The 26,538-nt window shown below is 45.0% G+C and overlaps 2 protein-coding genes across 4 annotated transcripts in view; one reads left to right on the top strand and one right to left on the bottom strand.

The window, feature by feature from the left end:
- Positions 1-273: 273 nt before the first annotated feature.
- On the bottom strand, positions 274-8,743 carry APOH (apolipoprotein H). Of its 2 annotated transcripts, XM_054278892.1 has the most exons (8): positions 8,606-8,743; positions 7,040-7,216; positions 5,817-5,913; positions 4,410-4,486; positions 3,620-3,808; positions 2,828-3,007; positions 1,535-1,732; positions 274-701 (listed from the first exon to the last, which is right to left on the bottom strand). In XM_054278892.1, exons 1-8 carry the CDS (start codon positions 8,667-8,669, stop codon positions 631-633), a joined length of 1,053 nt encoding a protein of 350 aa, XP_054134867.1. In that variant the 5' UTR covers positions 8,670-8,743; the 3' UTR covers positions 274-630. The 2 variants fall into 2 exon arrangements, with proteins under 2 accessions (XP_054134867.1, XP_054134868.1); XM_054278893.1 differs by lacking the exon at positions 7,040-7,216 and having other exon boundaries at positions 8,606-8,741.
- Positions 8,744-24,232: 15,489 nt separating this feature from the next.
- The window catches only part of PRKCA (protein kinase C alpha), a 142,970-nt gene continuing 140,664 nt past the window's right edge, over positions 24,233-26,538 (top strand). Inside the window, exon 1 of one of the 2 annotated variants that reach the window (XM_054278718.1) lies at positions 24,233-24,445. In XM_054278718.1, the coding sequence (XP_054134693.1) occupies positions 24,273-24,445 (173 nt within the window). In that variant the 5' untranslated portion in view covers positions 24,233-24,272. The remainder of the gene's footprint in view (positions 24,446-26,538) is intronic. The other variant, XM_054278719.1, reaches the window with a different exon arrangement.

Here is a 26,538-nt window from a genome sequence, read left to right as displayed (position 1 = left end):
TTTATCTGATGCTGTTGATGTTTAAATCGTGGTTGGATTCTTGGCTTCTAAACTCATTTGGAAATCTCTGTCTTTCTACTTACGTAAATTCTGGAAAATCCCAGGCTCGTGGCCTCTGTCTATCTATAATTAAAGGTCCACTCCCTGTCACAGGGGAGTGGTAATGGAATCAGAACCCAGTAATTACTAATGATTAAGGCCTCTTGCTATAAATCAGTCTAGAGCTAAAGGATCTGATTGATGATTAGGTAATATTAAATAAGAACACACTAGTGGCTGAAAATCACTTTATTGTAAAGCAACTGCTATCGAGGAGGTCATTTACAGTTGCATAAATGTTGGAAATATGGAGAGAGAAGCACTAGTGCAGGGATTTGGAAGAAGGCAGAGACAGGAGAGTGGAAGTTAATGGCTGAAATGATGTTGTAGCTTGTGGAAGAGACTGGAGGAGATGGTGGGAGGGAAGAAAGCATTCACAGATTTCAGAGTTCACCTGGAAATTTACACTTACAGGACCTGAGTTACATTTACATGACCCAAATTACACTCACAGGACCTAAGTTTTCCTCTTGTATATGGAATGTTCTGTCTCAGAAATGCAGAAATTTAGTACTGGGTTATTTCTCTGCTTCAGGCTTCATCTTCACAGGCTTTCATCTCTGAGGGGTCTTTTTTCACCAGAGCTGAGAAAAAGCCACGTTCTGTTGGAGACAAGTGAAGAACTTGGGTTAATTTCTTACAACATGTGACAGCTGAAAACAACAGCGAGGTGAGCAGTCAATCTTTGCATCATAGTGAAACTGTTGGAAGAAATACACTTTTATTTTCTATCTTAATAAAGCTGAGCTACGTGCATCAGAAGCCAAATGTGAGGAGAGATGTTTTCATCATGGACAGGCTGTGCTTTTCCTTTGCTTAGAAATGAAACTAAAACTTACAAGGAAAATCCTATGCAAGGAATATTGACAAAACAACTGTGAAACATTTCCTCTTGCTCGCAAAGTTGGTAATGTCTGTTTATTTATTCTAAAAGCCTGAGTGCCTGTGAAGCTTTTCCTCCAGCATCAACTCCTCCCCACAGCTCTCAGCTGCTTTTCAACACTCCTGGTCCAAAGTGTTTTCCTGATCAGCACAAAGTGTGAATAATTCACCAGAATAAGAGGGAATATGTCAGGTTCTCAAACCTGCAGCAGTGTTCAGGCTTTTTGCCTCTAAAGAAGGTGCTGATCCAAGGCTTTGGGAAATCCCAGAATACTTCACATATGGCCTTTTCTTTGGGCTAGTAACATCTTTAAGTGGCATCTTCTAGAACAGAACAGGAATTAAAGCAGGGCTCTGGCACAACCAAAGGAAAATCCTTGCTGAGCATTCTCTCTTCAGGCCATTTTCTTCCAGAATACCCAATAACTCAAACACCCAGGAATTCAAATAGCCACGCAAGTAGGGCTTGAAGATGAATTCTGACATTGTCCCCCCCATTGAGCAGTTGTAATTCCCCCACCAGGAGCTGGTTTGTGGGCAGCCTGGCTCATACCTTTAAAGCAGGCAGGGAGGGTGAAGTTGCCATCCACACATGCCACATCTACAGTGTAGGCACAGGATTTTTCCTTGTTCTTGCAGAAGAAGGACACAGTTTCTCCATGCAGAATTCCATCCTTCAGGTCGTTCTGAACTCTCTTCTTCTCTCCGTTGTACAATACTACAGCTTTCTTAACTGGTATTTTACATGGTGCTGGAAAAAAATCCGGTTATAAGGAGCAGGTTTGGAAAGGGGGTAGATCAGATCCCAGCAGAATTCTGTGTATGTGACATTTGGGAATGAAAAATGTGTCTTACATAGGGACAGAACTTCTGCTGGTATTAAAATGCTGAAGAAATTCAGACCCTGAAGCGCAGGGTCAAAAGTTTCCAGTGAAAATCCAGCCTCAGTGTAATATCTGATGACATGAAATAGGAAGAGGAGGGGAAATACTCAGACAGAATAAAGTTGCATGGCTGATTATTGAAGTCAATCCAGATACATCAATGTCATACAACATTCAGTGTTGGGAGAGGGCTTAGATTATCAGGGCCTTGCAATTCCTTTTTTTTGCTTCCTTTTGAGCACAGCTCTTGCACAAAGGAGTGACTGTTGGAATTCAGGACATCTCTCTGGCTGTCCTGGATTGCCCAAACCCCTGCCAGGGGGCTCAGAGACCCTGGCACAGAGCCCAAGACACCTGTGACTTTGATTATGACCCATGAAAAAAAATACCAACCTTATATGAGGGTCTGCAAGCCACAAAAGTCTAAGTAGAATAATAGTTAGTTTGTCATGGGGTGAAAAAGAGATTTTTTGGCATTTTTAGAATGGGGGTTCAGGGGGCAAGATGGAGGAATCTGGGCGTAGCCAGCCTTTCTCCTTCTTCTTCTTGGCCTCCATCTGTGCTGTGATGGTGGCACTTTTGGATTGGTTTAGAGTAGAAGCTCACTGTCTAACATAGGTGATGGGGATTGGGAAGTTATGGTAAATAATGTATACATAGTTTTTAGTATAAAAAGATAACACACAGTGTGCCTCTGTCTGACCTGCTGAACGGACCTCAGCAGGCCAGAGAAAGAATTTTATAGATAAGAAACAACAAACAACTTTAAGAATGAGAATAGAAGAGTTCTGAGAATAGAAGAGTTCTCCTTCAACCACAGGACTGGCAAAAGAGACTTTCCAACCCATCTCAGGGTCACTGTGACCAGCAGAAGTCCCGAGAAGTGACAGCCCCACAGTCAGAGCAGGGGCCAGGTGGAGGAGCTCAGTTTGTTCCCTGTTTCTGGGGATGGGGGTGCTCACCTCTGCAGACTGGCTTTGTGGACCAGTTCCCAGTGCTCTCACAGCGGGAGTGTTTGGGTCCCTCCATGACGAAGCCGGACTGGCAGCCGAAGCTGACGCTCTCGTTGTAGTGGTAGGTTCTGCGCACTGCAAACTCTATAAAGCCATTCTCTATTCCTATTGGAGTGGGGCAGGTCACAGCTGGGGGACAAAACCAAACACAAAGCTTTAGCAGTGTCACAGGTCAAAAAGACAGCTATAAACCTGAAAAATGTACAAAAACTTTCACAGTGGGTCATTGCGGCCTCTTTCACAGGAAACACAGCCAGAGGAAAGACAGCTTCAAAACCACAACAAATAAATAAACATTACTTGTTTTAAATCCACATCCATTGCAATCTGCGGTTATAACATGACTTAAACGTGGTGTAATTTAACTAAAAGCAGGGAAGTTCTTAGGACTGAGGGTAAGGTTGGCTGTTTCTTAGGTGAATCTGAGCACTTAGAATCCAATGTTGGCTGCACACTGGAGGCCAGGCTCAGGCTGCCCACTGTGCACCACGTTTAGCAGGGTTTGTTTATATAACCTTTACACCTGCACCAAATGCTTTGTCAATCCCATGTTATGTGCCATGGGTTAGCAATCTCCTTGATCCACAAGCCTCAATGATTGCAGAATTCAACTGCAGAGGAATTGTGCTGTATGTTTGCAATTACAGTTGTAAAAAAAAAATTAAAATATTGTTGTTTTTTAGTTTAGCATCTACAATTCTCAGGAATATTTTTTGGTGCGGATAAAAGTGAGTTACTCACCCTTGCACACTGGAATGCTGCTCCAGGTGCCATTGGCCATGCAGGTGGCTGTCTCATTCCCAATCAGGGCAAGAGGAGGGACGCATTCAAACTGGATTGTGTCCAGGAAATGAGAGACATTTCCAGGATGTAGGCGACGGAAAGAGATGACCCCAAATTCTGAGAGCGAGGGAGGTGCACAAGTCACAGCTGCAAAAGCACAGAATTCAGAAAATTCAGAAAAAGGTTTAAAGCATTCAGGAAAAAAAAAGGCATTCAGAAAATTAAATCTTAACAATCAAATAATTGTGGAATCAGAGGAGCAACGTTCTTATGACTAAATAAAACCACATGGAATCACAGCTGGCAAAATATAATTTGAGTTAAAAGTGACAGAGGGGCCTCATAGTATGGAATTCATTATTTTTGCTGGATTTTTCAGCTAATATTACTGCTTTTCAGTCAAGTGTTTTTGCAGGATAGGTTATGGCAAAACCCTGCATAAGTACAAAGGCATGACAATATCCTCTTTTTATACACAGGGAGGAGGAATTTGAGTGGATAAGCATCTTACCTCCAGCTGTAAATAGCATCCCTGATCCCGACCTTTTGTTCAGACCTTTCAACTGTATTTCTCTAAAACCCACACATAGAAAACCAAATATGCAGCATTCTGGTTGATTTTTCCCAACCAGCTTTTGCACAGCACTAAAGGAGACTTCTGAATAAGAGTATATATAATTCTGAGCAATGCAAAGGAATATTTCTGGAATAAGAATAAGGATATTTATTTTTTTATTGAAACACATACGTTGGCACTGGGGAAAAGTTCCAGTCCACTTTCCATCTGCCATGCACTGGCTCGTTCTTGACCCAACGAGGTTGTAGCTGGAAACAAACAGACCTGGTTATCAGAGCAGGGGGATCAATCAAAGATCTGCCATTTCTCATAAACAGAATGAAGAATCCAGCTCTGAAATCCTTCTCTAGTTTAACAGTTCCTGACCTCAAAGGAAGTTTAGAATCAGATCTGAAAAACTGTTAATATCCAAATATTGCAAAGACCCAGGCAGAAGGCTCAATACAAGAAGATGTTTGGTTGTTTCAACTTTATATTGTTTTACATATTAATTTCTACAACTGATTAATGCTATGGATGTATGTAAATAGCAAATATTGATCTGTGATTGCTCATGCAAATGGTTTGGTTTCTTGGGAGGAGTTCCCAGTTAATTATGGCAATTAGGAACAAATATATGAAAGAATTCAGTGCTCTTGAGAACTAAAGTCACTGAGGTGCATTGTTATATTTTAATCCCAGACATTTCAATTTCCATATGCACATTACACACTTTTCTCCTATTCTCTGTATTCACTCTACTAACATCTACTCTGACTTTTAAATAAATATTCATCATGTGTCCAGCATTTCAATATCACACAGCTGAAAACCAGTAAATTAGAATTAACAAAACTAAATCAAGTCCCATTGCTACTTGGTGTCATAGTTGAATTTATTTATTCCTTATCTTGCTGCTTTTTTACAGAAGGAGGTTGTTGAGGCTGTTGACACTTTTCAGTGAGCTCTAGGCTGGGTCTCACCTGTCCCCTTCCAGGTAAGCCCTGTTTTGTTATCAATTACCCAAGTACAATTAAATATATGCTACTATCAAATGCTTCCCTACATTTACCATAAATATTTTTTTAAATTCATCCTTTTTCCTAAAGCTAACAAGTAGCCATGAGGAAAAGTGCATTTACTGCAGGTAAGTTAGGATTAACCTCATGTTTTCATTTACTGAGCTTGGAAAGGCATAGAAACACAATTTCCAGTGCTTAGAGCCCAACAGTATAACTTTGATGGAGATTATCTACTCTCTGCTGTAGGATTCCATCTCATGATGCAATAAGAGGATTTGAAAAGCAGGGGAAAGCAGTCCAGAATAAATTTTTTTGCATAAAATCTCTGCTATTTTGGTGGTTTCCGTATTTGTAAGACTTTTCTTTGGAGTAGCAAAGCCCCATAATGTTATAGCCAAGACTGAACAGAGGTGAATAACCAGAAAATCTTTTTTTTTAATGATTTCTGAAATGTAGATGAGTTTGATGAGTTTTTATGTGCAGCTTTCAGTGTTCTCTATCTTGCAGTATGGCACTGGGTGATACTACAATGTGATTTATGCTGTTTATTTAGCAGCAGGAGAAAGAGAACACTTACCCTGGATCACATGAAAAAGTTACAGTGCTCTGGTACTGAAACTCTTCAAAATCCATTTTCCCATTCTGCAGGGGTGGAGGAGGGGGACATCTCTTTGCTGTTTATTAAATATTTAAAGAAGATCATATTATTTCATGAGGCGTGACATAATAATTTCAGTATAGTGAGAACAGGTAGATCATAAAGGGTCATCCTGGTGTCTTTCACATTTCTCCACTCCCATGTACTACGTTCACAAGTCTGGCTATTCTACATTTCTATCAAAATACAAGTTTTTGGGATTAAATATTTTTAACACTTGATTGCCTGAGGAATGTAAGTTGTCTGCAATGAAATTATGGAAATGCATCTGAGGTTGCAATAAATGCAGGGGTTATGAAGCAGGGGTTATGTGTTGTTAGAGAATGAGCACTGCTGAGCTGGGGTGGATTAAAGTTCCTCCTGTCCTGCTCCAGTTTCCATCCCCATCTGTGTATGTGACATTTGGGAATGAAAAATGTGTCCTATACATTGGCAGAACCTCTGCTGGTATTAAAATGCTGAAGAAACTCAGACCCTGAAGCGTTGGGTCAAAAGTTTCCAGTGAAAATCCAGCCCTGTGATAGTGGTCACAGGGATTCTTGGATGAGGGAAGAGATGTGGATTTGACTCCATATTTCAGAAAGCTTGATTTATTATGTTATGATATATATATATTACATTATAACGATACTAAAAAGAATAGAAAGAAAGATTTCCTCTCAGAAGGCTAGCTAAGAATAGAATGGAAAAGAATGATAACAAAGGCAGCTGGCTCGGACAGAGAGCAAGAGCCAGCTCTGCCATGACTGGTCACTAAATCCAAACATCCACATGAGACCCATCACAGATCCACCTGTTGCATCCCACAGCAGCAGATAACCATTGTTTCCATTTTGTTTCTGAGGCCTCAGCTCCTCAGAAAGAAAAAAAACCCTAAGCAAGGATTTTTAGTGAAAGGATGTCTGCGACACAGCCGTAGTGTAATTTCATTTACACTGAGAGCTGGGGCTGAAGGGCAGGGGTGGGACTCAGATGGGAAGATCCTTTCCATCACCTCCCCTCTTCCACACACTGCTGTCCTCCAACAAGAGAGGGAAGGACCAGTGGAGAGAGACCTGCTGAAATCCATCCGATTCCTCCTGTGGGTGATGAAATGCCCCTTCAGGTCCGTGCCCACAGGGGCAGGAGGTGCAGGTACTCACGGAGGCAGAGCAGGGTGTTGAAGGCCCACTTGCCCGTCGGCAGGCACGTGTACTTCCTCTGCCCGCTGTTGGGCATGAACCCCGGCCGGCAGGTGTACTCCACTTCCTCACCCACTTCATACACCTTTTTGTCTACATTGAGGGTGGCAAACAACACTTCTGGTGGCCTGGGGCACACTGGAGGAAAGGAATTTACAAGAGGTTTTGTTTACAAGTTGGAGAGAGGTCAGGCGTGGTCAGGATCTGCTGCAGGTTCTCCAGTTAGCAAATTGGAGTTGTTTTGATTTCTCAGCTTGAAGCAGAGGATTCTCTATTGTTATAGAATCCCTCTGCCCTGAGCTTTTGTCTTCCTGAGGCAGCTGATGGCTGCCATAAGTATTAGCCAGAAAAAAATGTGGTGTTCTTCTTCTCCTCAGCAGCCCTACCAATGGTCCCAGTTAGATTTGGTGTCACTTTTTAAACTAAAATTTACTTTTCCTCCAAAATATTTATTTATGAAGGTGGTGCAGAAATTGAGTCAAGCTGCACTAAGGGAAATACAGGTTGGATAGCAGGAAAAAGGTTTTTACAGAAAGAGTGATAAAGTTCTGGAATGTTCTGCCCGGGGAGGTGGTGGAGTCCCCATCCCTGGGTGTGTTTGACAAAGCCTGGATGTGGCACTGAGGGCCAGGGGTTGGGTGAGGGGCTGGGGCTGGGTTGGACTCGATGGTCTTTAAGCTCTCTTCCAACCTGACCATTCTGTGATTCTGTGGATTTAATTACAGTAAATTGCCTTGGACAAAACAGGGCGAGAATGACTTAGAAGCAAAGAAATGCCTTTCATTTTTCATCCAAATCCATCCCATCCAGGTTGGAGGGGGTCAACCTGAAATCAGGTATTTCTTCTTGTAATTAAATTCCATTTTTCCCCCAACTTTTCTGTTCACTGGGGTAGACCCTCCGTTCCATGAGCCAGCTCTGCTTCCCAAACAGCTCTAGCACGGTGACAGCAGGAACAGCTCATCAGCCAGAGGGTGAGAACAGGAGGGAACAGCGAGGGAGGAACCTGCAGGAGGGTGCAGCCTGAGCTCCTGCTGAGGACAGGGAGAGAGGCTCCTGCTGCCATCCAGGGGAGAGCACGAGGGACAGGGAGCTCAGCATGGAGAAATAAATGGCAAACACAGGGAGAGGGGACAGGAGACAGTGCTCAGAGCTCTGGGTGTGGGGGAAAGGAGGAGAAAAGCAAAGCAGGAGCTGTGCGGGCATGGAGGGCTGAGCAAGGATGGAGCAGGTTAATTCCTGGCACACACAGTTCCCCCCTGGCACCCAGGCAGCTGGGTCCCACAACATCTGTCTGCATTTCTTCTGCTTTCCTTCATTTGATGCTTTTGTACACAGCCACTCACTCACCACAGGAAGAGACAGAGGGAAGAACGGAAAGCGAAAAGAGAAGAAAACCTCTCAGAGGAAAGCCCTGCTCAAAACACTTGACCAGGATTATCAGAGGCTTTAAAATCCCGTTGTTTTCTCCGTTTCCCCCATTCCCAGCTCAGGATGGGGCTGTCCCAGGAGGTGGAAGGCACTCACCTTTGGTCGCCAGAGCGCAGTGGCTCAGAGCCACCAGGCACCCGAGCAGTGCCAGGGGATGCATCCTGCCAGTCCCCGACGTCCCGAGTGCCCCCAGGCCACGGCTCTGCCCTTAAAAACCCACAAAAGGATGGTTACATATTAACTCCTTGTGTTTATTCCCGTCCCAGTAAACAGAAGATAAAAGCTTCCTTGTGTCTCTGCTAATAAAGGCTGAAACAAGCGTCACATGTTGCTCCGGGGGCATAATGCAGGGATTCAGATGGCGATTTCTGCTCCTCTCTGGCTGTTTCTGCAGAGCATCTCCTGCTGGGACCCGTGGTGATGGGGAAAACAGTATTCTCAGCATCTGTAGAGGATGAGGATATTTGGAATGCAAAATTGGGTTGAGTAATAGAACTGTCACTCCGGGGCTTGTGTTTGTCACTGGAGCGTGGACATTTCTGTGTACCAAAGACTCCTGACAGTTATAGCAAAATCATTCCAAGGCAAAATGATCCGTTTTGGAGTGACATTGGTATTGGAATGTGCCCCCAGTGAGGTACCAACCTCACGCCAGTTTGCACAGATGATGATCTGGCCTGAAACTTGGGACTTCAGGGTCCCTTTTGATCTGATTCCTGTTGTCTTCCAATTACCAGCTAACCAAAGGCAGCAGAGACAGCGCTCAGTGCCAGCTCTGCAGGAAGGCTGAAATGATGATTCCTCTTCTTACTTGTGACAAGGGGGTCATAAATCAGATTTTTTGGTGGAATAAAGCGTTGTTGTGGCACTGCAAGTTTGGAGCATCAAGTCAGAACTTGACAGGTATCAGCTGAGGTTCTGATCACTGCAGTTCTCCTAATTTAGCAGATTTTAACTGCAGGAGCATCTGAAGAGCAACCAAAATAACATTTGTGTAATGATTGTTCCACAGTTTGGTGTTTCTAATCTAAGTATCCTCCTCCCCTGCTGACTCACAGCCTGTGAGGGGGAGTGAGGGACATTTGAAGCTCTGAGAGAAGTTGGGTTATGTCAAGCTCTTACTGCTGGAATCTCCAATAGTTTGTTTATTTATGTTTTATGAAATTTCTCTGTTTGCATTTGAAACATGAATTTTAGCCACAACATTAAACAATTGGGAACATGCCATTCTTCTCAGAAAGAAAACGCTGTGAATGTCCTGCTCAGACTATTTACCAAATACACAGTGCCGAAGGGCAAAGTACCACTGCTAAACCAACAGAAAAAGATTGACTTCATTTTCTGTATTTACATCAGATAATTTTTCCATTTGTCACAGCCTGCTTTTTCCTCCTCTCTTTCACAAGGAGCATTTCCCTTCAAGGCACTCTGCTTTAATGAACTTTATTTCCTCTGGTTTAAATCCTTCTGTAGATCTGCCCGCTATTTGGATTTTGTCGTTTTCTGTGTTTAAACACCGGGAACGGACGGGAACAATTTGGGGCATTTCAGGGCCGCTCACACGCAGTTCCCCCCGCGGGCAGCAGGGGGCGCAACGCGCTCTGCCTTGGACCGGGAATTCCAAAGTTTTCCGTACTAAAAAACAGAGAAAAAAGAGTAAAATTACCTGCACATTCATTTCTCATCCATTTCCTGCGTGAAAACTTTACCTCTTTCAACACTGAGATTTAAAACTGCATGTGAAAGGGACAGGGGAATGAATATTTATGTGTAGAAGTGCACAGTAACTGCCAATGTTGTGATTCGTCTTGATAACTTATTTCTCTGCAATGAGAAACATCTGAAAGTGTGTTACAAATAATTGTGTGTGTTCCAGAATTGGAGAAGGACACTGAGTTAATCACGAGGCTGGAGCCCCTCTGCTCTAAGCCAGGCTGGGAGAGCTGGGGGTGCTCACTTGGAGAGGAGAAGGATCCAGAGAAACCTCAGAGCTCCTTGCAGGGCATAAAGGAGCTCCAGGAGAGCTGGAGGGGGACTTGGGATCAGGGATGGAGGAACAGGACACAGGGAATGGCTCCCACTGCCAGAGGGCAGGGACGGATGGGATACTGGGAAGGAATTCCTGGCTGTGAGGATGGGCAGGCCCTGGCACAGGTGCCCAGAGCAGCTGTGGCTGCCCCTGGATCCCTGGCACTGCCCAAGGCCAGGCTGGAGCAGCCCAGGACAGTGGAAGGTGGATGAGATGATGCTTAAGGTCCTTCCAACCCAAACCATCCTGTGATTCTATGATTTTTTGGTTCTATGATTCTACGAAAATGTGACAATTATCCTATGGATTCACCTTGGCACAGCTTGAGCAAAACCGACCCAGTTCTTGCTGTGATTGTGCTTGTGTGCAATTATATACATCAGGTGATCTTCCATCAAATCCAGCCCACTCCTTTCACATGTCAGCTATTTAATATCACAGCTCCTGCAAACCAAAGAATGAAGCAGAATTTGGTTTTATCAAAGACCTCATAAACGCAGAGCAGAGTGGCCTCTGCCCCAGATAATAATAATAATATCCTAAGGAAAGAAATGGCAGCTGCAAGCAGAGAAAGCAGTGCAGGAGCACTCTGAGGGGATATCAGCCAGCGTGGTGGGAGCCAGATCAGTGTCCCAGCAGTCTCATGGTTACCTGGGGTTGTGCTAACACAGCCTGAAGGGAGAACATGCAGGAGGATGTGAACAAACTTCCTTTGCAGAAGTGGTGCTGCCCTGCTAAAATGTGAAGGGCAGCAAAGCAGAGATCAAGAGTGACTGTTGGAAAAGGCAGCAATTAAATGATGGAGACTGGCATTGCTGGTTGATCAGAGGAATTTCTGCAAGGAACAGGACATAGGAAGAGGATAAGCCAGAAAAGGCCTTGAAAGTGAAGGTAAAAATGAAAAAGAAAGAGGAAAAAATAGAGAAAATAAAAGAAAACCGATGATGAGAGCAATCTGTGCAGCAGCATTGTTCACTGACAGCAGGATCAACTGGAGCTGTCAGGACAGTAGGAAAAGACATTATAATAATTGGGACACAAGATAATAAGATAAGCAAAGGCTTTTGACTGGAATTGGTCTCCCCTGGAGTTATTATGCAGGAAGTTTTCAAGGACCAGGCAGGCTGAGGGGCAGTGAGGTAACAGTTCCCAGCTAATGACCTTGTGTCCTCCCTCTACCCTGCTGTTCCACTGCTCTGGTTGATGCTGTCATTTCCTGGTGCTGTGGGATGTGTCACTCTGCTCTGGCACACGCTTGCTGGGGGTCTGTCCTGCAGGACAGCGAGGGCTGCGTCTGCACTGCCCTCTGCTCTCGAGATTTTATGGCTTCTCTTCAACCACAAAACGCATCACACAGCCAGGTCAAGATGCAGGAGTTTCTCAAATCAACAGGAATGTGCTGACTGGGGACACTGGTGAGGGCACACCTGGAGTGCTGCGTCCAGCTCTGGCCCCTCAGTGTGGGAAGGACCCTGAGATGCTCAAACACATCCAGAGTGGGCAACGAGGCTGGTGAGGAGCTGGGAACACAAAACCCCTGTGAGGAAGCCCTGAGGGAGCTGTGGGGGTTAATCCTGGAGAAAAGGAGGCTCAGGGCTGCCCCCATCGCTCTGCACAGCTCCTGAAAGGTGCCTGTGCTCAGCTGGGGCTGGGCTCTGTCTCCAGCAGCACTGACACAACCAGAGCACACAGCCTGAGCTGCACCAAGGGAAATACAGGCTGGAGAGCAGGGAAAGTGTTTGACAGAAAGGGGGATAAAGTTCTGGAATGTTCTGCCCGGGGAGGGGGTGGAGTCCCCATCCCTGGGTGTGTTTGACAAAGCCTGGATGTGGCACTGGGGGCCAGGGCTTGGGTGAGGGGCTGGGGCTGGGCTGGACTCGATGATTTTGAAAGTCTCTTCCAACCTGGCAATTCTGTGAATTCTGTGAATATTAAGGAGAGGCCTGAGTGCATTTACAATTAAACAAATGTTTTAAAGCTGTGTTTGTCCAGCCAAACTCTCGTCATTTCAATTATTAGTGTTTCCAGGAGTGTAAACACTTGTGCACAGCACAGACAGACATGGTATCATTGGAAATTTTACCATTGGAAATGGCATTCTGCTTTCCCTGCATCAACATGTCATAATAGAGTGGTGGCACAGGAAAAGAAGTGAATATCCTGGATATTCCAGCTGGTACAATTTTGTTTTTTTTCTTACATTTAATTCTCTGGAATAAACAAAATGCAACATGAAAGTTACTATTTCTTGTGTCTCTGATAAGTGCAGCTGTCCCTGTGCCAACCCCTGCTTGCTGCAGATTTCTGTCAGGCAGGAGAGCTGCCTTTGGGGCTGCAATGGGACCAGCAATCTCATCCTTCTCCCATAAGGATTAGATAATCAGATTCCAGCTTTTTTCCCACTGTTTCTCTTGTTCCACCTGTTGGTGACTGGGTTTCCATGTTCAGCCTGCCAGAAACCAGGATCCACTTGCAGTGTATTATTTTCTGGTGATATATTTTATATATATAAATAAATTAATTTATATTTTTATATTGCCTGATCTAGTGAAAGGTGTCCCTGCCTATGTTGTTCCATGATTGGAACAGGATGATCTTTGAGGTCCCTTCCAACCCAAACCATTCAGTGATTCTCTGATGTTGGAGGTAAACATGTAGTAACAGATACAGACCTAACAGAATGTTTGGGCACAGAAAAAGTAAACAGTGAGTATATAATTCTTAAAAATGCTATTTTCACTCAGTAGCAAATTTTAGGGGTAAATTGCATTCATAGTTCTCACTGATGTTTCTGAATTTTTTTTTTCTGAAGTTAGCAAAATAATTATGATTTTAGTCCTGGATCTGAAATCACTTTAAGCACCCACTGTGGGTATTAAAATCCCCATTGAATCTGAGATGTCAGAGGGCTGGCACGAACAAGTGCTCCAGGTGACAGCAGGCCTGTGTTCCCCTGCAGAGGATGAAGGTGTTCCAGTTTTCACATACATTAAACTCACAGTGTACAAAACCAGAGAGCATTTTACAGCTCCTTCCTCCTCTCCGCCTTCTCATTTCCTGCACAGAAAACCCGGAGAATCTCTCTCACAGTTCTGCTGTGACCCAAATATTGTGAAACAGTCTGTTCCTCTGATAAATTTAAATGCTGTCTAAAAAAATCTTGTGTTAAATTTCTTCCTCAGGAATGTCTAATTATGAAGCCTCAGGGGCAAATTATTCTCTGTGAGAGTTTGAATCTGCAGGGAGCAGCTCTGCAAGGGACAACTTTTGACATGTCAGTGTAAAAGCACAGCATGGAGGAACAGACTTGCTCTCCTTTTTTTTGGCTGGTCCCACCTTTTTGCCTTCCCCTCAGCGCATTCCAGGGAGAAGCCACCAGAGAGAAAAGAAAAGCAGGAGTGAAAAGAGAATCCTCAGAGCCAGGGTGCTTGCCGCACTCAAGCCAAACTGCTTCTCTTCTCCCAGCAAGCTGGCAACAAAGCTTTCAAGATTCTCTTCATCATTATCCTTCCACTTTCTATTATGCCAAATGCCACAGATTTCTGTAACAGCAGCATCTGACCTATTTTTTTTTATTATTTTATGTATATATGTGTGTATTGCCTGTGGTTGTCATCTTGTTTACAAGCTGGAGAGAGGTCAGGCGTGGTCAGGATCTGCTGCAGGTTCTCCAAGGAGCACTCAGTGCTGCAGAAAGCACTTTACACTGAGTACATCACACTGTCATTAGCATTTTCCCACCCCGTGTTCCAGCAGGGAATCCTGGCCAGGCTCACCCTGGCGTGACCCAGGGCAGGATTTCTGTCCAGCTCTGCCTAGCTCGGTGCCACAGTGCTGTCCCAGAGCCCGGCCACCACCAGATTTATTTCCTGCTGCTCTGTGGCTTTCCCAAGTGAGGATAAGAGGATCAGCCACAGAGGAGCTGTTTGGGATATTCATCCACGTTAAAACCCCACTGAACAGGGCGTGTCTGGCATCAATGCCCTATCAGAGACTTCTAATCAATCCAGAGACACCCTGGGATCTGTGTGAAGCACAGACATCAGCTGGGAAATTCTGCCTGGGCCCGAGCCCAGAGCGCTCCGGATGATTAAATCTACCTCTCTGTGACTCAGTTCCTGTGCACTGCAATCAAAAAGTGGATACTGATCTTCCTTCTGGTGATCCAAACCCTTCCCACGCTGGTCCAAGGCTTGTCATTGGCTTCATTTGAGGATTTTTAAAATGGAATTTTATCAGTGATTTGAATCACATATTATATATGAACACATATTATATATGTGTTTATACATATATGTGTGTGTGTGTTTGTATATATAAACACATATATATATGTGTGTTTCTATATATATAAACACATATTATAAACACACATTATATATGTATATATGTATATATATATATATATATATATATATAAAAATACATATTATATACAATTAACAAAATTACAAGATTAGGATTTTTTTTCCCCCAGATCTTTATTAATCTACACAAACAGTTGGCTGAGTTTTTTTTAAAATATATTTTATAATATCTAATGTATATTGTAATATATAACCCATATTGTATGTTTTATATAACATATAAAAATATGGCATATAAACAGATAAAATAAACATATAGCATATATATATTTATTAATAATTATATATCTATATATAATTATTTATATATAATATCTATATTGATATACTAAATAAATAAAGAAATAGAAAGAAGATATTTTCTATATTTTTATACATTTGTATCTAGTTCCTTTTTAAAAAAATATATATGCACTTGTATTCTTAGCAACTTACTCTGAAGGGGGAGATTCCTCATTTCACTGCTGACTGACAAGCCTGAAAAATCTAAAAACACTCAGAACTGCAAACTCCACATAATGTTGGATCCAGAGGGAACACCGTTTATTTTATGAGCTGGTATTTGAGAGTGCTCTTGAATATTTAAACACAAGTGGATGAGTTTAGACCTAATGCTGAAGGTTTGTGGTGAGCTAAGAATTTTTCTAGAAACGTTGTGCTCCTGTTGGAGCTGCTCCTCCACCTCTGGGGTGAGGCTGTGCCCGGTGCTCGTGGCATTATTCTGTGTCTGGATCCTGTTACAGGTTTGTGCTGTACCACAAGGATGATTCTTTTGTGCTGGGAACCATTAGGAAGATCTCAATAAACTAATTTCCCTTTGTTCCAGCCTCTAATCTGCAGCAATAAATCCAAGGGGAAGCTTTCCTAAGAGAAAGCAGATTTTGGAGGGGCCGGTATCAAAAACTGGAATCAGATTTTCTGAAGGGCTCAAATCCTATTTGGACAAAGAAATGAAGGCCATAAAGTGAGCTTTTAAAAGTGCTCACTTTATTAAAGTACATTTTTGGTGTGTTGGTTTCTTCAGAAGATGCAGCTCTGTCTTGTGGTTTCCAGAAGGCTTTGACAATCTGGAAATCTTTGACTCAGCTGCTTTGACAATTTCCACATGTGTGTGAATCTCTAAAAATTCTGATTCTGGTGCTGTAATCTGCACCATCAGCAAGCCAGGCTCTTCTTGGAGTTTTGCATTTATTTTGTAATCTTCTGTAAAAATAACAAAAATAAATATCAGAGGTCATTTTTCTTTTATTCATTGCACATGGAGATTTTTTTTCGTTGCCCAGGAAGACAGAATGATGCTGCCAGCATTCTGGCAACAGGACTGAAATAAAATTGCAATCACTCCAGCATTGCCAGGACTGATATCAGTGACATTCTCATAAATTCAAGTCTTGAAAGGAGAAGATGTCCAGATGTTTTGGAAAGAACAGATCATGAGCACTTTACAAAGTGAAAAGTATTTATTACAGAAGTTGAAAATGTACAGAAAGCACAAGTATGCTCACTGCCTATTTTGTTTCTTTTTTTGTTATTATTTCTAAGAAAAACAAATGCTCATTTTTCTCCCTCATGTCATCTAATTATGTGGTCATTAATGATAAGGACATTTTTTTCATGGTTTTCAAGTTATAGTCAAGATAAATAATATTATTTCTCTGTACAAGTTTGTTCAACCACTGTTCAAAACCTTTTTAAACCAAGATGCCCAGCTCCTGTCTCACAGGCATAATGTATCTGGAATAAAAGCCACTGGCACTTTCACATGGAATGCCACGAGTTGTCTTTCCTTTTTCTTAACAGCATGGTGGGTGAGAAGCTTGATTTTTAAAATTACATTTTCTGGAAGAAAACTATCTTAAATGCAATTCATGCTGAAATCTCTAAATAATCTGTAAATGGTCTATAATTTTATTTACCTCCAGGTAGAAATTTTGGGTTGTTGAGGTCACAATAGCTTGTGAACCTGAATGGCAGCATGAGAGTGACTTAGAGCCACCTGAGGAGGTGTTCCTTGTTATGATATGTATTAGTCTGCTAATCTTCCCAGTCTTTAATCCACAATACTGTATTAAAAGACCAAAAATAGTATCCACTGTCATTAACAGACTGTTTCTGCTTCTTTTTTTTTTTTAATGTAAATTCTGGTCGGGAGTTGAATGAATGTTCAGTGCTGACAAAGAGAATCCTTCCTCTCCTTCTTTCTTTGTGGCACAAAGGTTTTCCACACTTCATTTTTCACCACTCTGGGCTTTGGAAATGTTTTTTTGAAATTAATGTTAGTTTGTTTTGTGCGTCAGTGTTGTCACTTCTCAGTCTTTCTAAATTAAACAAATGTTTCAAAGCTGTGTTTGTCCAGCCAAACTTTTGTCATTTCAATTATTAGTGTTTCCAGGAGCGTAAACACTTGTGCAGAGCACAGACGGGCATGGTATAATTGGAAATCTTACCATTGGAAATGGCATTCTGCTTTCCCTGCATCAACATGTCATAATAGAGTGGTAGCACAGGAAAAAAAGATAATATCTTGGATATTCCAGCTGATACAATTTTGTTTTTCTCTTACATTTATTCCCTGGAATAAACAAAATGCAACATGAAAGTTACTATTTCTTGTGTCTCTGATAAATGCTATTGACCTGTCAGAAATAATGAGTTGCAGTATGATACACATAATAACTATTTACAATTCATCTTCACAAGGCAAAATTCTACTCTTGCAAAATAATCATCTCTTTCAATTGAAGATTTGTGGGAATATGGTAAATAAAATGGCCCACACCTTTCTGCTCACATTGAAATGGTGGGAATTTTCACTTTGGCTTCAGTGCCAGTGAAGACAAAGCACAGCCTCAAGCAGGAGAAGTTCGGGTTGGACATCAGGAGAAAATTCTTCATGGAACGGGTGGCTGGGAATTGGAGGGGGCTGCAAAGGGAGGTTTGGAGGTGCCCAAGGAAGGCCTGGATGTGTCACTCAGTGCTGGGGGCAAGGTGAGGATCAGTCACAGGTCGGACTTGGTGGTCTTGGAGAGCTTTTCCAGCCTCAGTGACTCTGGGATCCCCTGATCCTGTGTTCACCCCATAAAGGAACAGCATTGTCCTGCTCTGCCAGGGGATCTCTGCTGCTCCACAGGCTGATATTCTGGAGCTGGTATTTCCCATCAACGCAGCAGTACAAAGTTATTTACTATTTGTAGCAGTTTAACATCAGAAAAGCCCCTTGGAGATTCCAACAGAGTGTTACAAGGAGGTTTCAGGACAGTGACACATTCTGCTTGTCAAGGCCTCGTGCTATGACATACCTACAGAGGGCCTTGATCTGCAAACTTACACTCTAATGCAAAAAATGGGGGGAAAATAGGGTTTTGAGGGTAATTTTGGTCAGCTGGCAGTGATAGAGTATTTTTTTTTTAATAAAGAAAAAAAAGAAGGCCCTAGAGATGGCGATGGGGGTGGTGGCTCAGGCAGGGCCCACCACTGCTTTGTCTCTGCCAGGTGCTCACCTAAGTGAGGAAAGCTTGATCCATTCTCCAGAGAATCTCTCACTTTCTGAGCATTTTACATTCAGGGGACTTTCTGAGCCAGCCATGGGCTGTGTTTGGCCTGTGACATCCAATTTCTGTCGGTCCCAGGCCACCCCACTGCTCACACCCTGCACCAGCGCTGGTCCCGTGGGTTTGGTTCTTCTGGGCAAGGAATTCCAGGGCCAGCTGGCCTGGCCAAACCCACCTACTCTGTTCCTTACAAACCTGTCCCCATGCTTCTCTAAATCAATCACAGAGGCTCCCTTGTTTAGCTGGTACAAGAGCAGTTTGTTTTTTCCACATGGTTTGAGCGCTTTGTTTGTATTTCAAAGTCTCAGTCTTTCTGCCTTTTTTGTGTGTACAGTTGAAGACTGAAAGTTTGCCTACACCAGAGAATTGTTCTGATGCACTCAAAAGAGTGTGAATTCCTTTTTGGAAGAGATATTTAACATTTTTCCAGAGTGACTGCCGGTGGGAAGGACAAAATCAGCAAAACAACAAAGACAGCAAATACTCCAGCTGAGGCAGAAATTTTTGTTTGTACAATCTGGAAAGCAGCAAAATCCAGGAAACATCCCAAAGGACCCCCATCACTCTTCAGTGTGTAACAGCATCAAGCTCCATAACTAGGAAAGATTTTACCATGCTCCTCATACTCCTGAGATATGAGAAAAGAAAGCAATGTGTTGTCACTCAGTATTCTGATAAGTCTGATATAAAAAAACTATTTTACACTCAATGTTCTGTATATGATCAGCCATTTATTTCCAATTCTATGGAGAGCTGCTATGAGGATAATGCACAAGCTATTTGCATGAGGAATGGCTTTTGCAAGGCTTTCAAGGAAACTCAAGTTGAAAAAATGGCATCATTTATCTGTCACAATGGGAAGGAGGATTTTCCTGATTAGGACATATCGATGGACTGCAGTTTCATCCCTGGGAAATTATTAATTATTATAAGATACCCATTTTCTTTTCCCCAGAATTTTTTCAGAAATACTCTTTCTGTGACATTTCATCTCTCACAGGACTTTTTTTCTCCCTGTACTTGGTGTTCTTTTTGACTGTGTTTTAATGCAGTACTGGCCTGTGTAAACAAGCTGTCTGTCACATGGAATAATTTAATAATAAAACTTGTCTTGTGACCCAGGGCTTCCCAACCTGCACTCTGAGGAACTCTGAGGGGAAAGGGGCAGAGAGGAGGACCAGTGTAACTGCAAAGACAGGGAAAAAGTTGTGGGGACTCTAAACACAAATGCTAAAAGACACAGAAAGATGCAGAAACCCACGCTTAGAGAAAATTATTTCCATCTCCTCCCCACTGGGATAAAAGACAGACAGATTCTTACAGAAATATATCTGTTTATGTTACCACAGCCTACCTTTTTCAATTTTTTTGGAAGGATTTAAGGTATATTGTTGCCAAAACAGGGATAAGAACAATAAACAGGCTTTTTGTTGGTGGTGGTGGTTTTGGTTTGTTTTTTTGGTTTTTTTTTTTTTTTTTTTGTGAATGAATTTGTTGTAGAAAACCAGGACTGGTTAACATGTGACAAACTTAAGAATGGGAGCTTCAACATTAAACTTGATGGGTGATTTCAGACAAAGAGAGAAACAAAGTTTATACTGCATGGAAAAAATAAATTAGGAAAACCTGGCTCTTTAGTTTATAGTAAGAAGTCTATGAATTAATGGAAACTGGTAACTGATTTTGACCTAATTATGACAAGTAATTATCCCACAATATTTGCTGGTGGAGATGTCTCATGAGCTGGCCCTGTGGAAATTCCTTTGGAAGATGAGATTGGGTGAAGCAAATTATTTGTAGGCAGCAGTGTTGCAATGATCAGATCATCCTTGCTAAAAGGGCTTTGGAGAATGTACACTTGTCCCCCTGACTCTCTGGAGAGGGAAGCAGTTGTGATTTGCTTTGAAATGTGAGGAGGAATTGGCTTGTGAACTTCCTTATAGGCCTCCAGCAGGAAGTGATTCCTGTTGGCTGAGTATTTCTCAGAAGCAGGAAATAATAAAACAGCCACAGTTGCCAAAACAGTTGATGGAGGTGTTCTCCTTGGCTCCCTCTGAATGGATGTGAGGCAGAACAGAGCCTGATACATGTTTCCTTTTTTATTGCTTTTTGATTAAAAAGTGATGCAGACTGTGGATTGCTGTTCCAGCAGATGAGTAAAAGCAAAGACATTTCAGGAGAAACCTTTTTCAAAATGAACCCAGATGCACTTACAGACCTAGGGTGGTATTGATGGAAATATAGAGAGAACTTCAGAAGTTGTGCTTGTTACAGCAATAATCAAATTATATAGAGAAAAAAAATTCTTAAATCATCCAATAGGAACTTCTATCAGGGACAGTCTCTAGGATATCATCCAAACAGCCATACAGGAGTAAATTTGCTATGAGAAGACCCCATAAATGGCACTTTGGAGTCAGGAGTTCTGAAGCTGCTGGCCAGGAGATTGGAAAAGCTGGTGCTCTGATTGAATGGCCATGTATATGCCTGAACACAAACAGTGAAAATGCTGACTCCTCGTCCAGATGGCCTGAACCAGAAGCAAATTGCAAACACTCCCCTGGGCAGAAGAGCAAGCCATGAGCTGCTGGGAGAATGTGCTCACTCAGGAAGAGGTGGCAGACGTCTTTCCTCCAGTTATTTACAAAGGAGGGATGGGTTCCTGTATCACCCACAGGACCTTAACCCAGAGTAGAAAAAATGAGTGTTCAGGCAAAGAAAAACCTCCCAGCAAGAGGAGCTGGTGTCACAACAGCTCATGCCAAAGGTGTCTGGGCGTGGAACACGCCATGCCCCTGTAGTATCGCTGTAAGAGTGGCCTGGCCAGGGTGACAAAGCCTGACATTGAAGGTGAATGTAATAAAAGCGCTGTGTAAGTGCTGTGTGTCCAAACTGCAGCAGTAAAAGGAGTTGTGTGTTACATACAGTAGGGCGAGGATATTTTAAGGGTTTAGCAGGATGTCTGGGCACACATAATGGAGTTTTTCTTTGCCTAATGTGTCTAGTCATGATGTACAAGTAATTGCTAGGTTTGATGTGAAATAGATGCTTTACAAAGAGAATCAGTAAAGCAATCCTACTGTGATCCTGTAGTGCTGTGACTGGTGCCATTTGGCTCTTCCCTGGGGCCTGACACGAGCCTGGCACACTCATCAGTGTTTCTATGAATGAATCTGGTCCAGAGTCAGTGGCAGGAAAGAAACTGGAATCCAAAATGATTCAGCAGGTCTGTGAGATTTTAAGGAACAGCAAAATACGCAGATTTCCCCAACCTGATGTAATCCAAGTTGTGTCCTCTTCAGATCCTCCAGTTTTGGTGGCTGTTTTTGTAATAGCACATATCACAAAAGGAATGGAAATAAACACATTTCATGTTTCTTGATAGAACCCTTAACAAGAGTACAAAATGTTTCTTGGTGCTCCTCATGCTTTGGCATAAACTGATTAAGGCAAGAAAAATCTATTCCCTCTGAAGAGGAAGAAGAGATTTGCAACATGTGCAGAATAGGTGGAAAATTAAAAATCTTTATATTTCATTGGCTTTCAGATCAAATTTGGAAGTAGTTGCTCACAAAATAAAATCCATGAAGCAAGGGCATATGGCAGCAGTTTCTAGGGCATCTGGTGTGATTCTCTAAGTTTAGAGAAAAGCGGGGCCATCCCTGTCATTGGTTATTTGGTGAAATGCCATGGACATTCCAGTTCTGCCAAGTTGCACCCAGAAACTGAGGCTTTTAAATTAAGATAGTACGTAGTGAGTTATTTCTGTTCCGTGCTAAGTGTCCATGCACACTTTTCCCATCAGCACTTAATCTGAGTTAATTAGCTGGCTTTCATTCTTGTGAAATAAAACATCTTGCACATGCTTACACAGATGAGTGCGTAGATATACTGGGGTAGAACTTTTAACATGCATTTATGTCCCATATGTGTAAATTTGTAACCACAGGAATAGCATTTAATAAAAACAATATGACTAATACTTGGTTTCTTTATTTTATGTATATATTGTGGTTTTATGTTGGCATAGTCATGATTTTTCTGAGTGTTTTAATATGAGAGGATGCCATGGGCAGATGTTTCTGTATCCAGGGAGTTGGGAATATTTCGTGTGTAATTTGAGTAAGGGAAGATGGACAGGTCTATTATTTTATGGAATACTTGATGACATAAAACCAAGGTAAAAGTCTGTTGTGTGTGCGCTGAATGCCCTAATGAGAGAAAGAGACTTGGTGGATGTTTCCTACACTTTTTGTTGAGGATTTTCTATTGAAATAAGAACTACTGCATATATTTACATTGATACATAAAGATCCATGGCACAGCGGCAGGACATCCTGTGGTGCTGAGAGATGCAGGCGGTTCAGCGCTCACATGTCTGCGGCTGCCTTTGAGAGCGGCAGGAAGGGGAAAGGTGTGCGGGGGAGAGCACAGGGCTGCACTTTGCTTGTTGTGGTGCAGGAATAACGATTCTCGGGTGGGTGCAGGAAGAGTGTGTGGTGAAGGCGGCCGGGAGCAGCGAGGGGCAGGTTCCCCGTGCTTTGTGACAGGGAGGTGGCTGTGCCGGGCCGGGAGAAGGGAGCAGGGATGGAGGTCACGGTCCTGCTGCTGCCTGCAGGGAGGGGAGGTGTGGGTTTCCATGGCTGACACCGGGCAAACTGTGTGTGTGGGTTTCCATGGCTGACACCGGGCAAACTGTGTGTGTGGGTTTCCATGGCTGACACTGGACAAACTGTGTGTGTGGGTTTCCATGGCTGACACCGGGCAAACTGTGTGTGTGTGACCTGCCCGGGGCTGTGTGGGTTTCCATGGTTGACACCGGGCAAACTGTGTGTGTGTGACCTGCCTGGGGCTGTGTGCGTGTGTGAGGGGGAGAGAGAACGGGCTGCTGTGTGGGAATGGAGGGAGCTGGGGGGTGAGAGGAGCCGGTCTGTGTGCGGGGGGGTGAGGGGAACCTCTGTGTGTGAGAGAGAGAGAAACTGAGATGGGACTTTCTGTTTGTGTGTGCGAGGGGATCCCCTGTCTGTGCATGGCACGGGAGTGAATCTCTGTGTGTGAGTGAATGTGTGTGTGTGTGTGAATCTCTGTGTGTGGGGGAGAGAGAAAGTGAGAGGGGAGATTCTGTGTGCGTGTTTTAAGGGAACCTCTGAGCGTGCGCGTGTGAGTGAGAGGAGCTTTTGTGTGTGCCTGTGTGCGAGGGAAGCCTGTGTAGGTGATGTGAGAGAGAGAGAGAGAGGGGAACCGGTGTGTGCCTGAGAGGAACCGGTGCGTTTTGGGGGGAGCTGGTGAGCGGGGAGAGCCGGTGTGTGTGTGCGAGCCCCCGGTGAGTGTGAGAGCTCCGGTGCGCGTGCAGGAGAGAGCCCTGCTGTGTGTGTGAGGGAGCCCCCGGTGAGTGTGGGAGCTCCGGTGCGTGTGCAAGAGAGAGCCCCGGTGTGTGTGTGACAGCACCCGGGGTGTGTGTGAGAGCCCCGGTGTGCGTGAGAGCACCCGGGGTGTGTGTGTGTGAAAGAGAAAGAGCCCCGGGGCGCGCTGCGGGAGCTGACGAGGGCCAGCAGGTGCGGCCGCCCCCCCGTTCTCCCCCGGCGCTCCCCGGCGGGGGCGGCCCCGCGCCCGCCCCGCCCCGGCCGGGGGCTCGCTCGCTCAGCCGCGGGCGGAGCAGCCGGCGAGAGGGCTCGGGATCCTCCTCCGCTCCGACGTCAGGCTGGGAGCGGGAGGCAGCGCCCAGCGCCGCCGTTGCCAGAGGCTCGGCGGCCGCCGGACGGGGCGGACGTCGGGGCGGCGACTCCCGGAGCGGCGGGGGGTGGGGAGGAGGCGCTATGGCCGACGTGTTCCCGGGCTCCGAGCCCGGCGCCGACCCGGAGGCGGCGCGGCGCTTCGCTCGTAAGGGCGCCCTGAGGCAGAAGAACGTGCACGAGGTGAAGGAGCACAAATTCATCGCGCGCTTCTTCAAGCAGCCCACCTTCTGCAGCCACTGCACCGACTTCATCTGGTGAGAGCCCGGGGCGCGCGTTCCCCCCGCGCCCGCCGCCGCCCGGGCCCGCTCCGCCGCGGGGGATTCCCCGCCTCGGGCAGCCCCGGCTCCGGTGAGCCGCCGTCCCTGCCCTGCCTTCCCTTCCCCGCCCAGCCGCCGCGTCCCCGGGCAGCCGGGTCGCGGTGCCGCCGCTCTGGCCGGGGCCGGGCAGGTGACCCCGCTGGGGGTGACCCCCCGTGTCACCTCGCTGCCCCGGCGCTGGCGCATCCCCGTCCCGGCGGGCTGTGTGCGGCTGCCGCCGCTCGGGGAGCCCCGGGCTGAGCGCACCCCGCTTTCGGGGCGGCGGGAGCCCCCAAACTTGCCGGCGCTCGGGTTATCGCAGAGCCCAGCAGGGTCTGGAGCCCCGCACTGGGGTTATCGCTTCCCACACGGTCCAGAGCTGTGTTTCTCACCCCTTGTCTCGGGGTTCTGCTCGGCTGGGCTGGGGGCTCAGCCGGGCACAGCCGCGCTGGGACGGAGGGTGCCCGTGCCACACTGGGGCGTTGAACTCGGGTCCCCCAGCATTAACTCCTGGTCAGTGCCTGCCCTGCTCCCTCCTGCTGCCCAGGGCGGGCAGCGAGGCCGGGCAGGCACCGTGACACCGCTGCTCCGCTCCACGCCGAGGAAAGGGAGGGGTGGTTTTTGTGAGAGAAGTGTTCCTGCGCGAGAGGGCAGGAAAACTCCCTACCAACACCCTCATTGCTGAGCTGGTGGGGAAAAGTACACCCATGGGTTGGTGCGGGGCCGGGGCAGGGCGGCAGCTCCGCGCAGGCCGGGCCGTTCCGTTCCGTTCCGCGCCCGTTCCCCGTTCCGAGCGAGGAGCGGCGGCCCGGGCTCGGCAGGAACCGCGGGAGCCTCGGCGGTCCTGGACCTGCACAGACAGCTCGGGATTCCCCTCCTTCACCTCCCTCCAGCCCTGCTCCGCTGCTCAAGTTTGCACTGCGGCTCTGGGTGGTGAAAGCGAGAGCTGTGATTTATTTTGGCCGAAGTTGTGAAAGGGTCTGCACGCAGCTGGCTGTGTCCGTGGCACGCTTCTTGCTCTCTTTATGTGTGTTTATGTGTCTGGACACGGACCTTTTCCTTCCTCTGTCAGTTTTCCTCTGCTTGCATGCTGAAGCAAAGACCGTGCTTGTGCCAGAAATGATTGATATTCACAGAGTGAGGAAGGAAAGCTGACATGGTAGACAGCACAAGAAACAAGTCAAATTTCTGAGTTTTCCTCTCTTTTGAATTTTTTTGGGGGGAAAAAAAATTAAAAAGTGAAGTTGGGTGTGGTAAAAGTGAGAGACTTTCAAAAACTGCTTCAAAGTTAATCTAAACCAGAATGGGTTGGGAGGTGTGAAAAACCGCTGCAGGGTTATTGCGAGCGGCGTTTGTGCACGCCAGCAGCACAATTATAAAACAAAGCAGAGCTCTGTCACCAATGACAGGAATTGAAAGGGTATCCTGTGGCTGACAGGTGGCAAGAGCACTGTGCTCTTGTCTTGTCGTGCTTGCTGAGCCGGGGGAAGCTCCTCACATTCCTTACAGGAGCATCTTGACACCTCGAAAACTTGTTTGGTTTTCTGGTTTGGAGATGGGCCGCTCTCAACCAACCATCGCGCACCATTGAGTGCTTCCAAATTGACTTGTGTCAATTAACAATGTTTGAAGGTATAAAGAACAGTAAACACAGGCTTTCAATGAAATTTACGAATAGATTATTTTCCTTGGATTACGTTTCCTCAGGTAATATTTACAAAATAGTTTAGTGCCTCCTTTTCCTCTTCATTCAGCAACTTTCACCTCTCCGCTTTGGTTCTGGACTGTTGAAATTTTTTAAAAGACTTGTACTTAAAAATTACATTGAAACTGCTCTAGGAGTGGAGTGGGCTGCGGCTCTGCAGGGGTTCAGCTCAGACACTGAGCTACAGCCGTGCTTCTGGAGTAGATAAAACAGGAATATTTGCAAATAAGTCTATTTCAAAGGATTAAAAATTATCTCAAGTCTGTTTCATGTTCTTGGTCCTGCCATCGGCTTTCATGTGATTGCATTTCCACGCTTCCAGCTTTTGAGTTTTGTGAAGATGAGT

The sequence above is a fragment of the Melozone crissalis genome, unplaced genomic scaffold, assembly GCF_028551555.1.
Source record: "Melozone crissalis strain CALT ecotype California unplaced genomic scaffold, PUWL_Pcris_2 ptg000026l_1, whole genome shotgun sequence".
NCBI classification, from domain to species: domain Eukaryota; kingdom Metazoa; phylum Chordata; class Aves; order Passeriformes; family Passerellidae; genus Melozone; species Melozone crissalis.
This window is presented reverse-complemented; position numbering and strand designations above follow the sequence as displayed.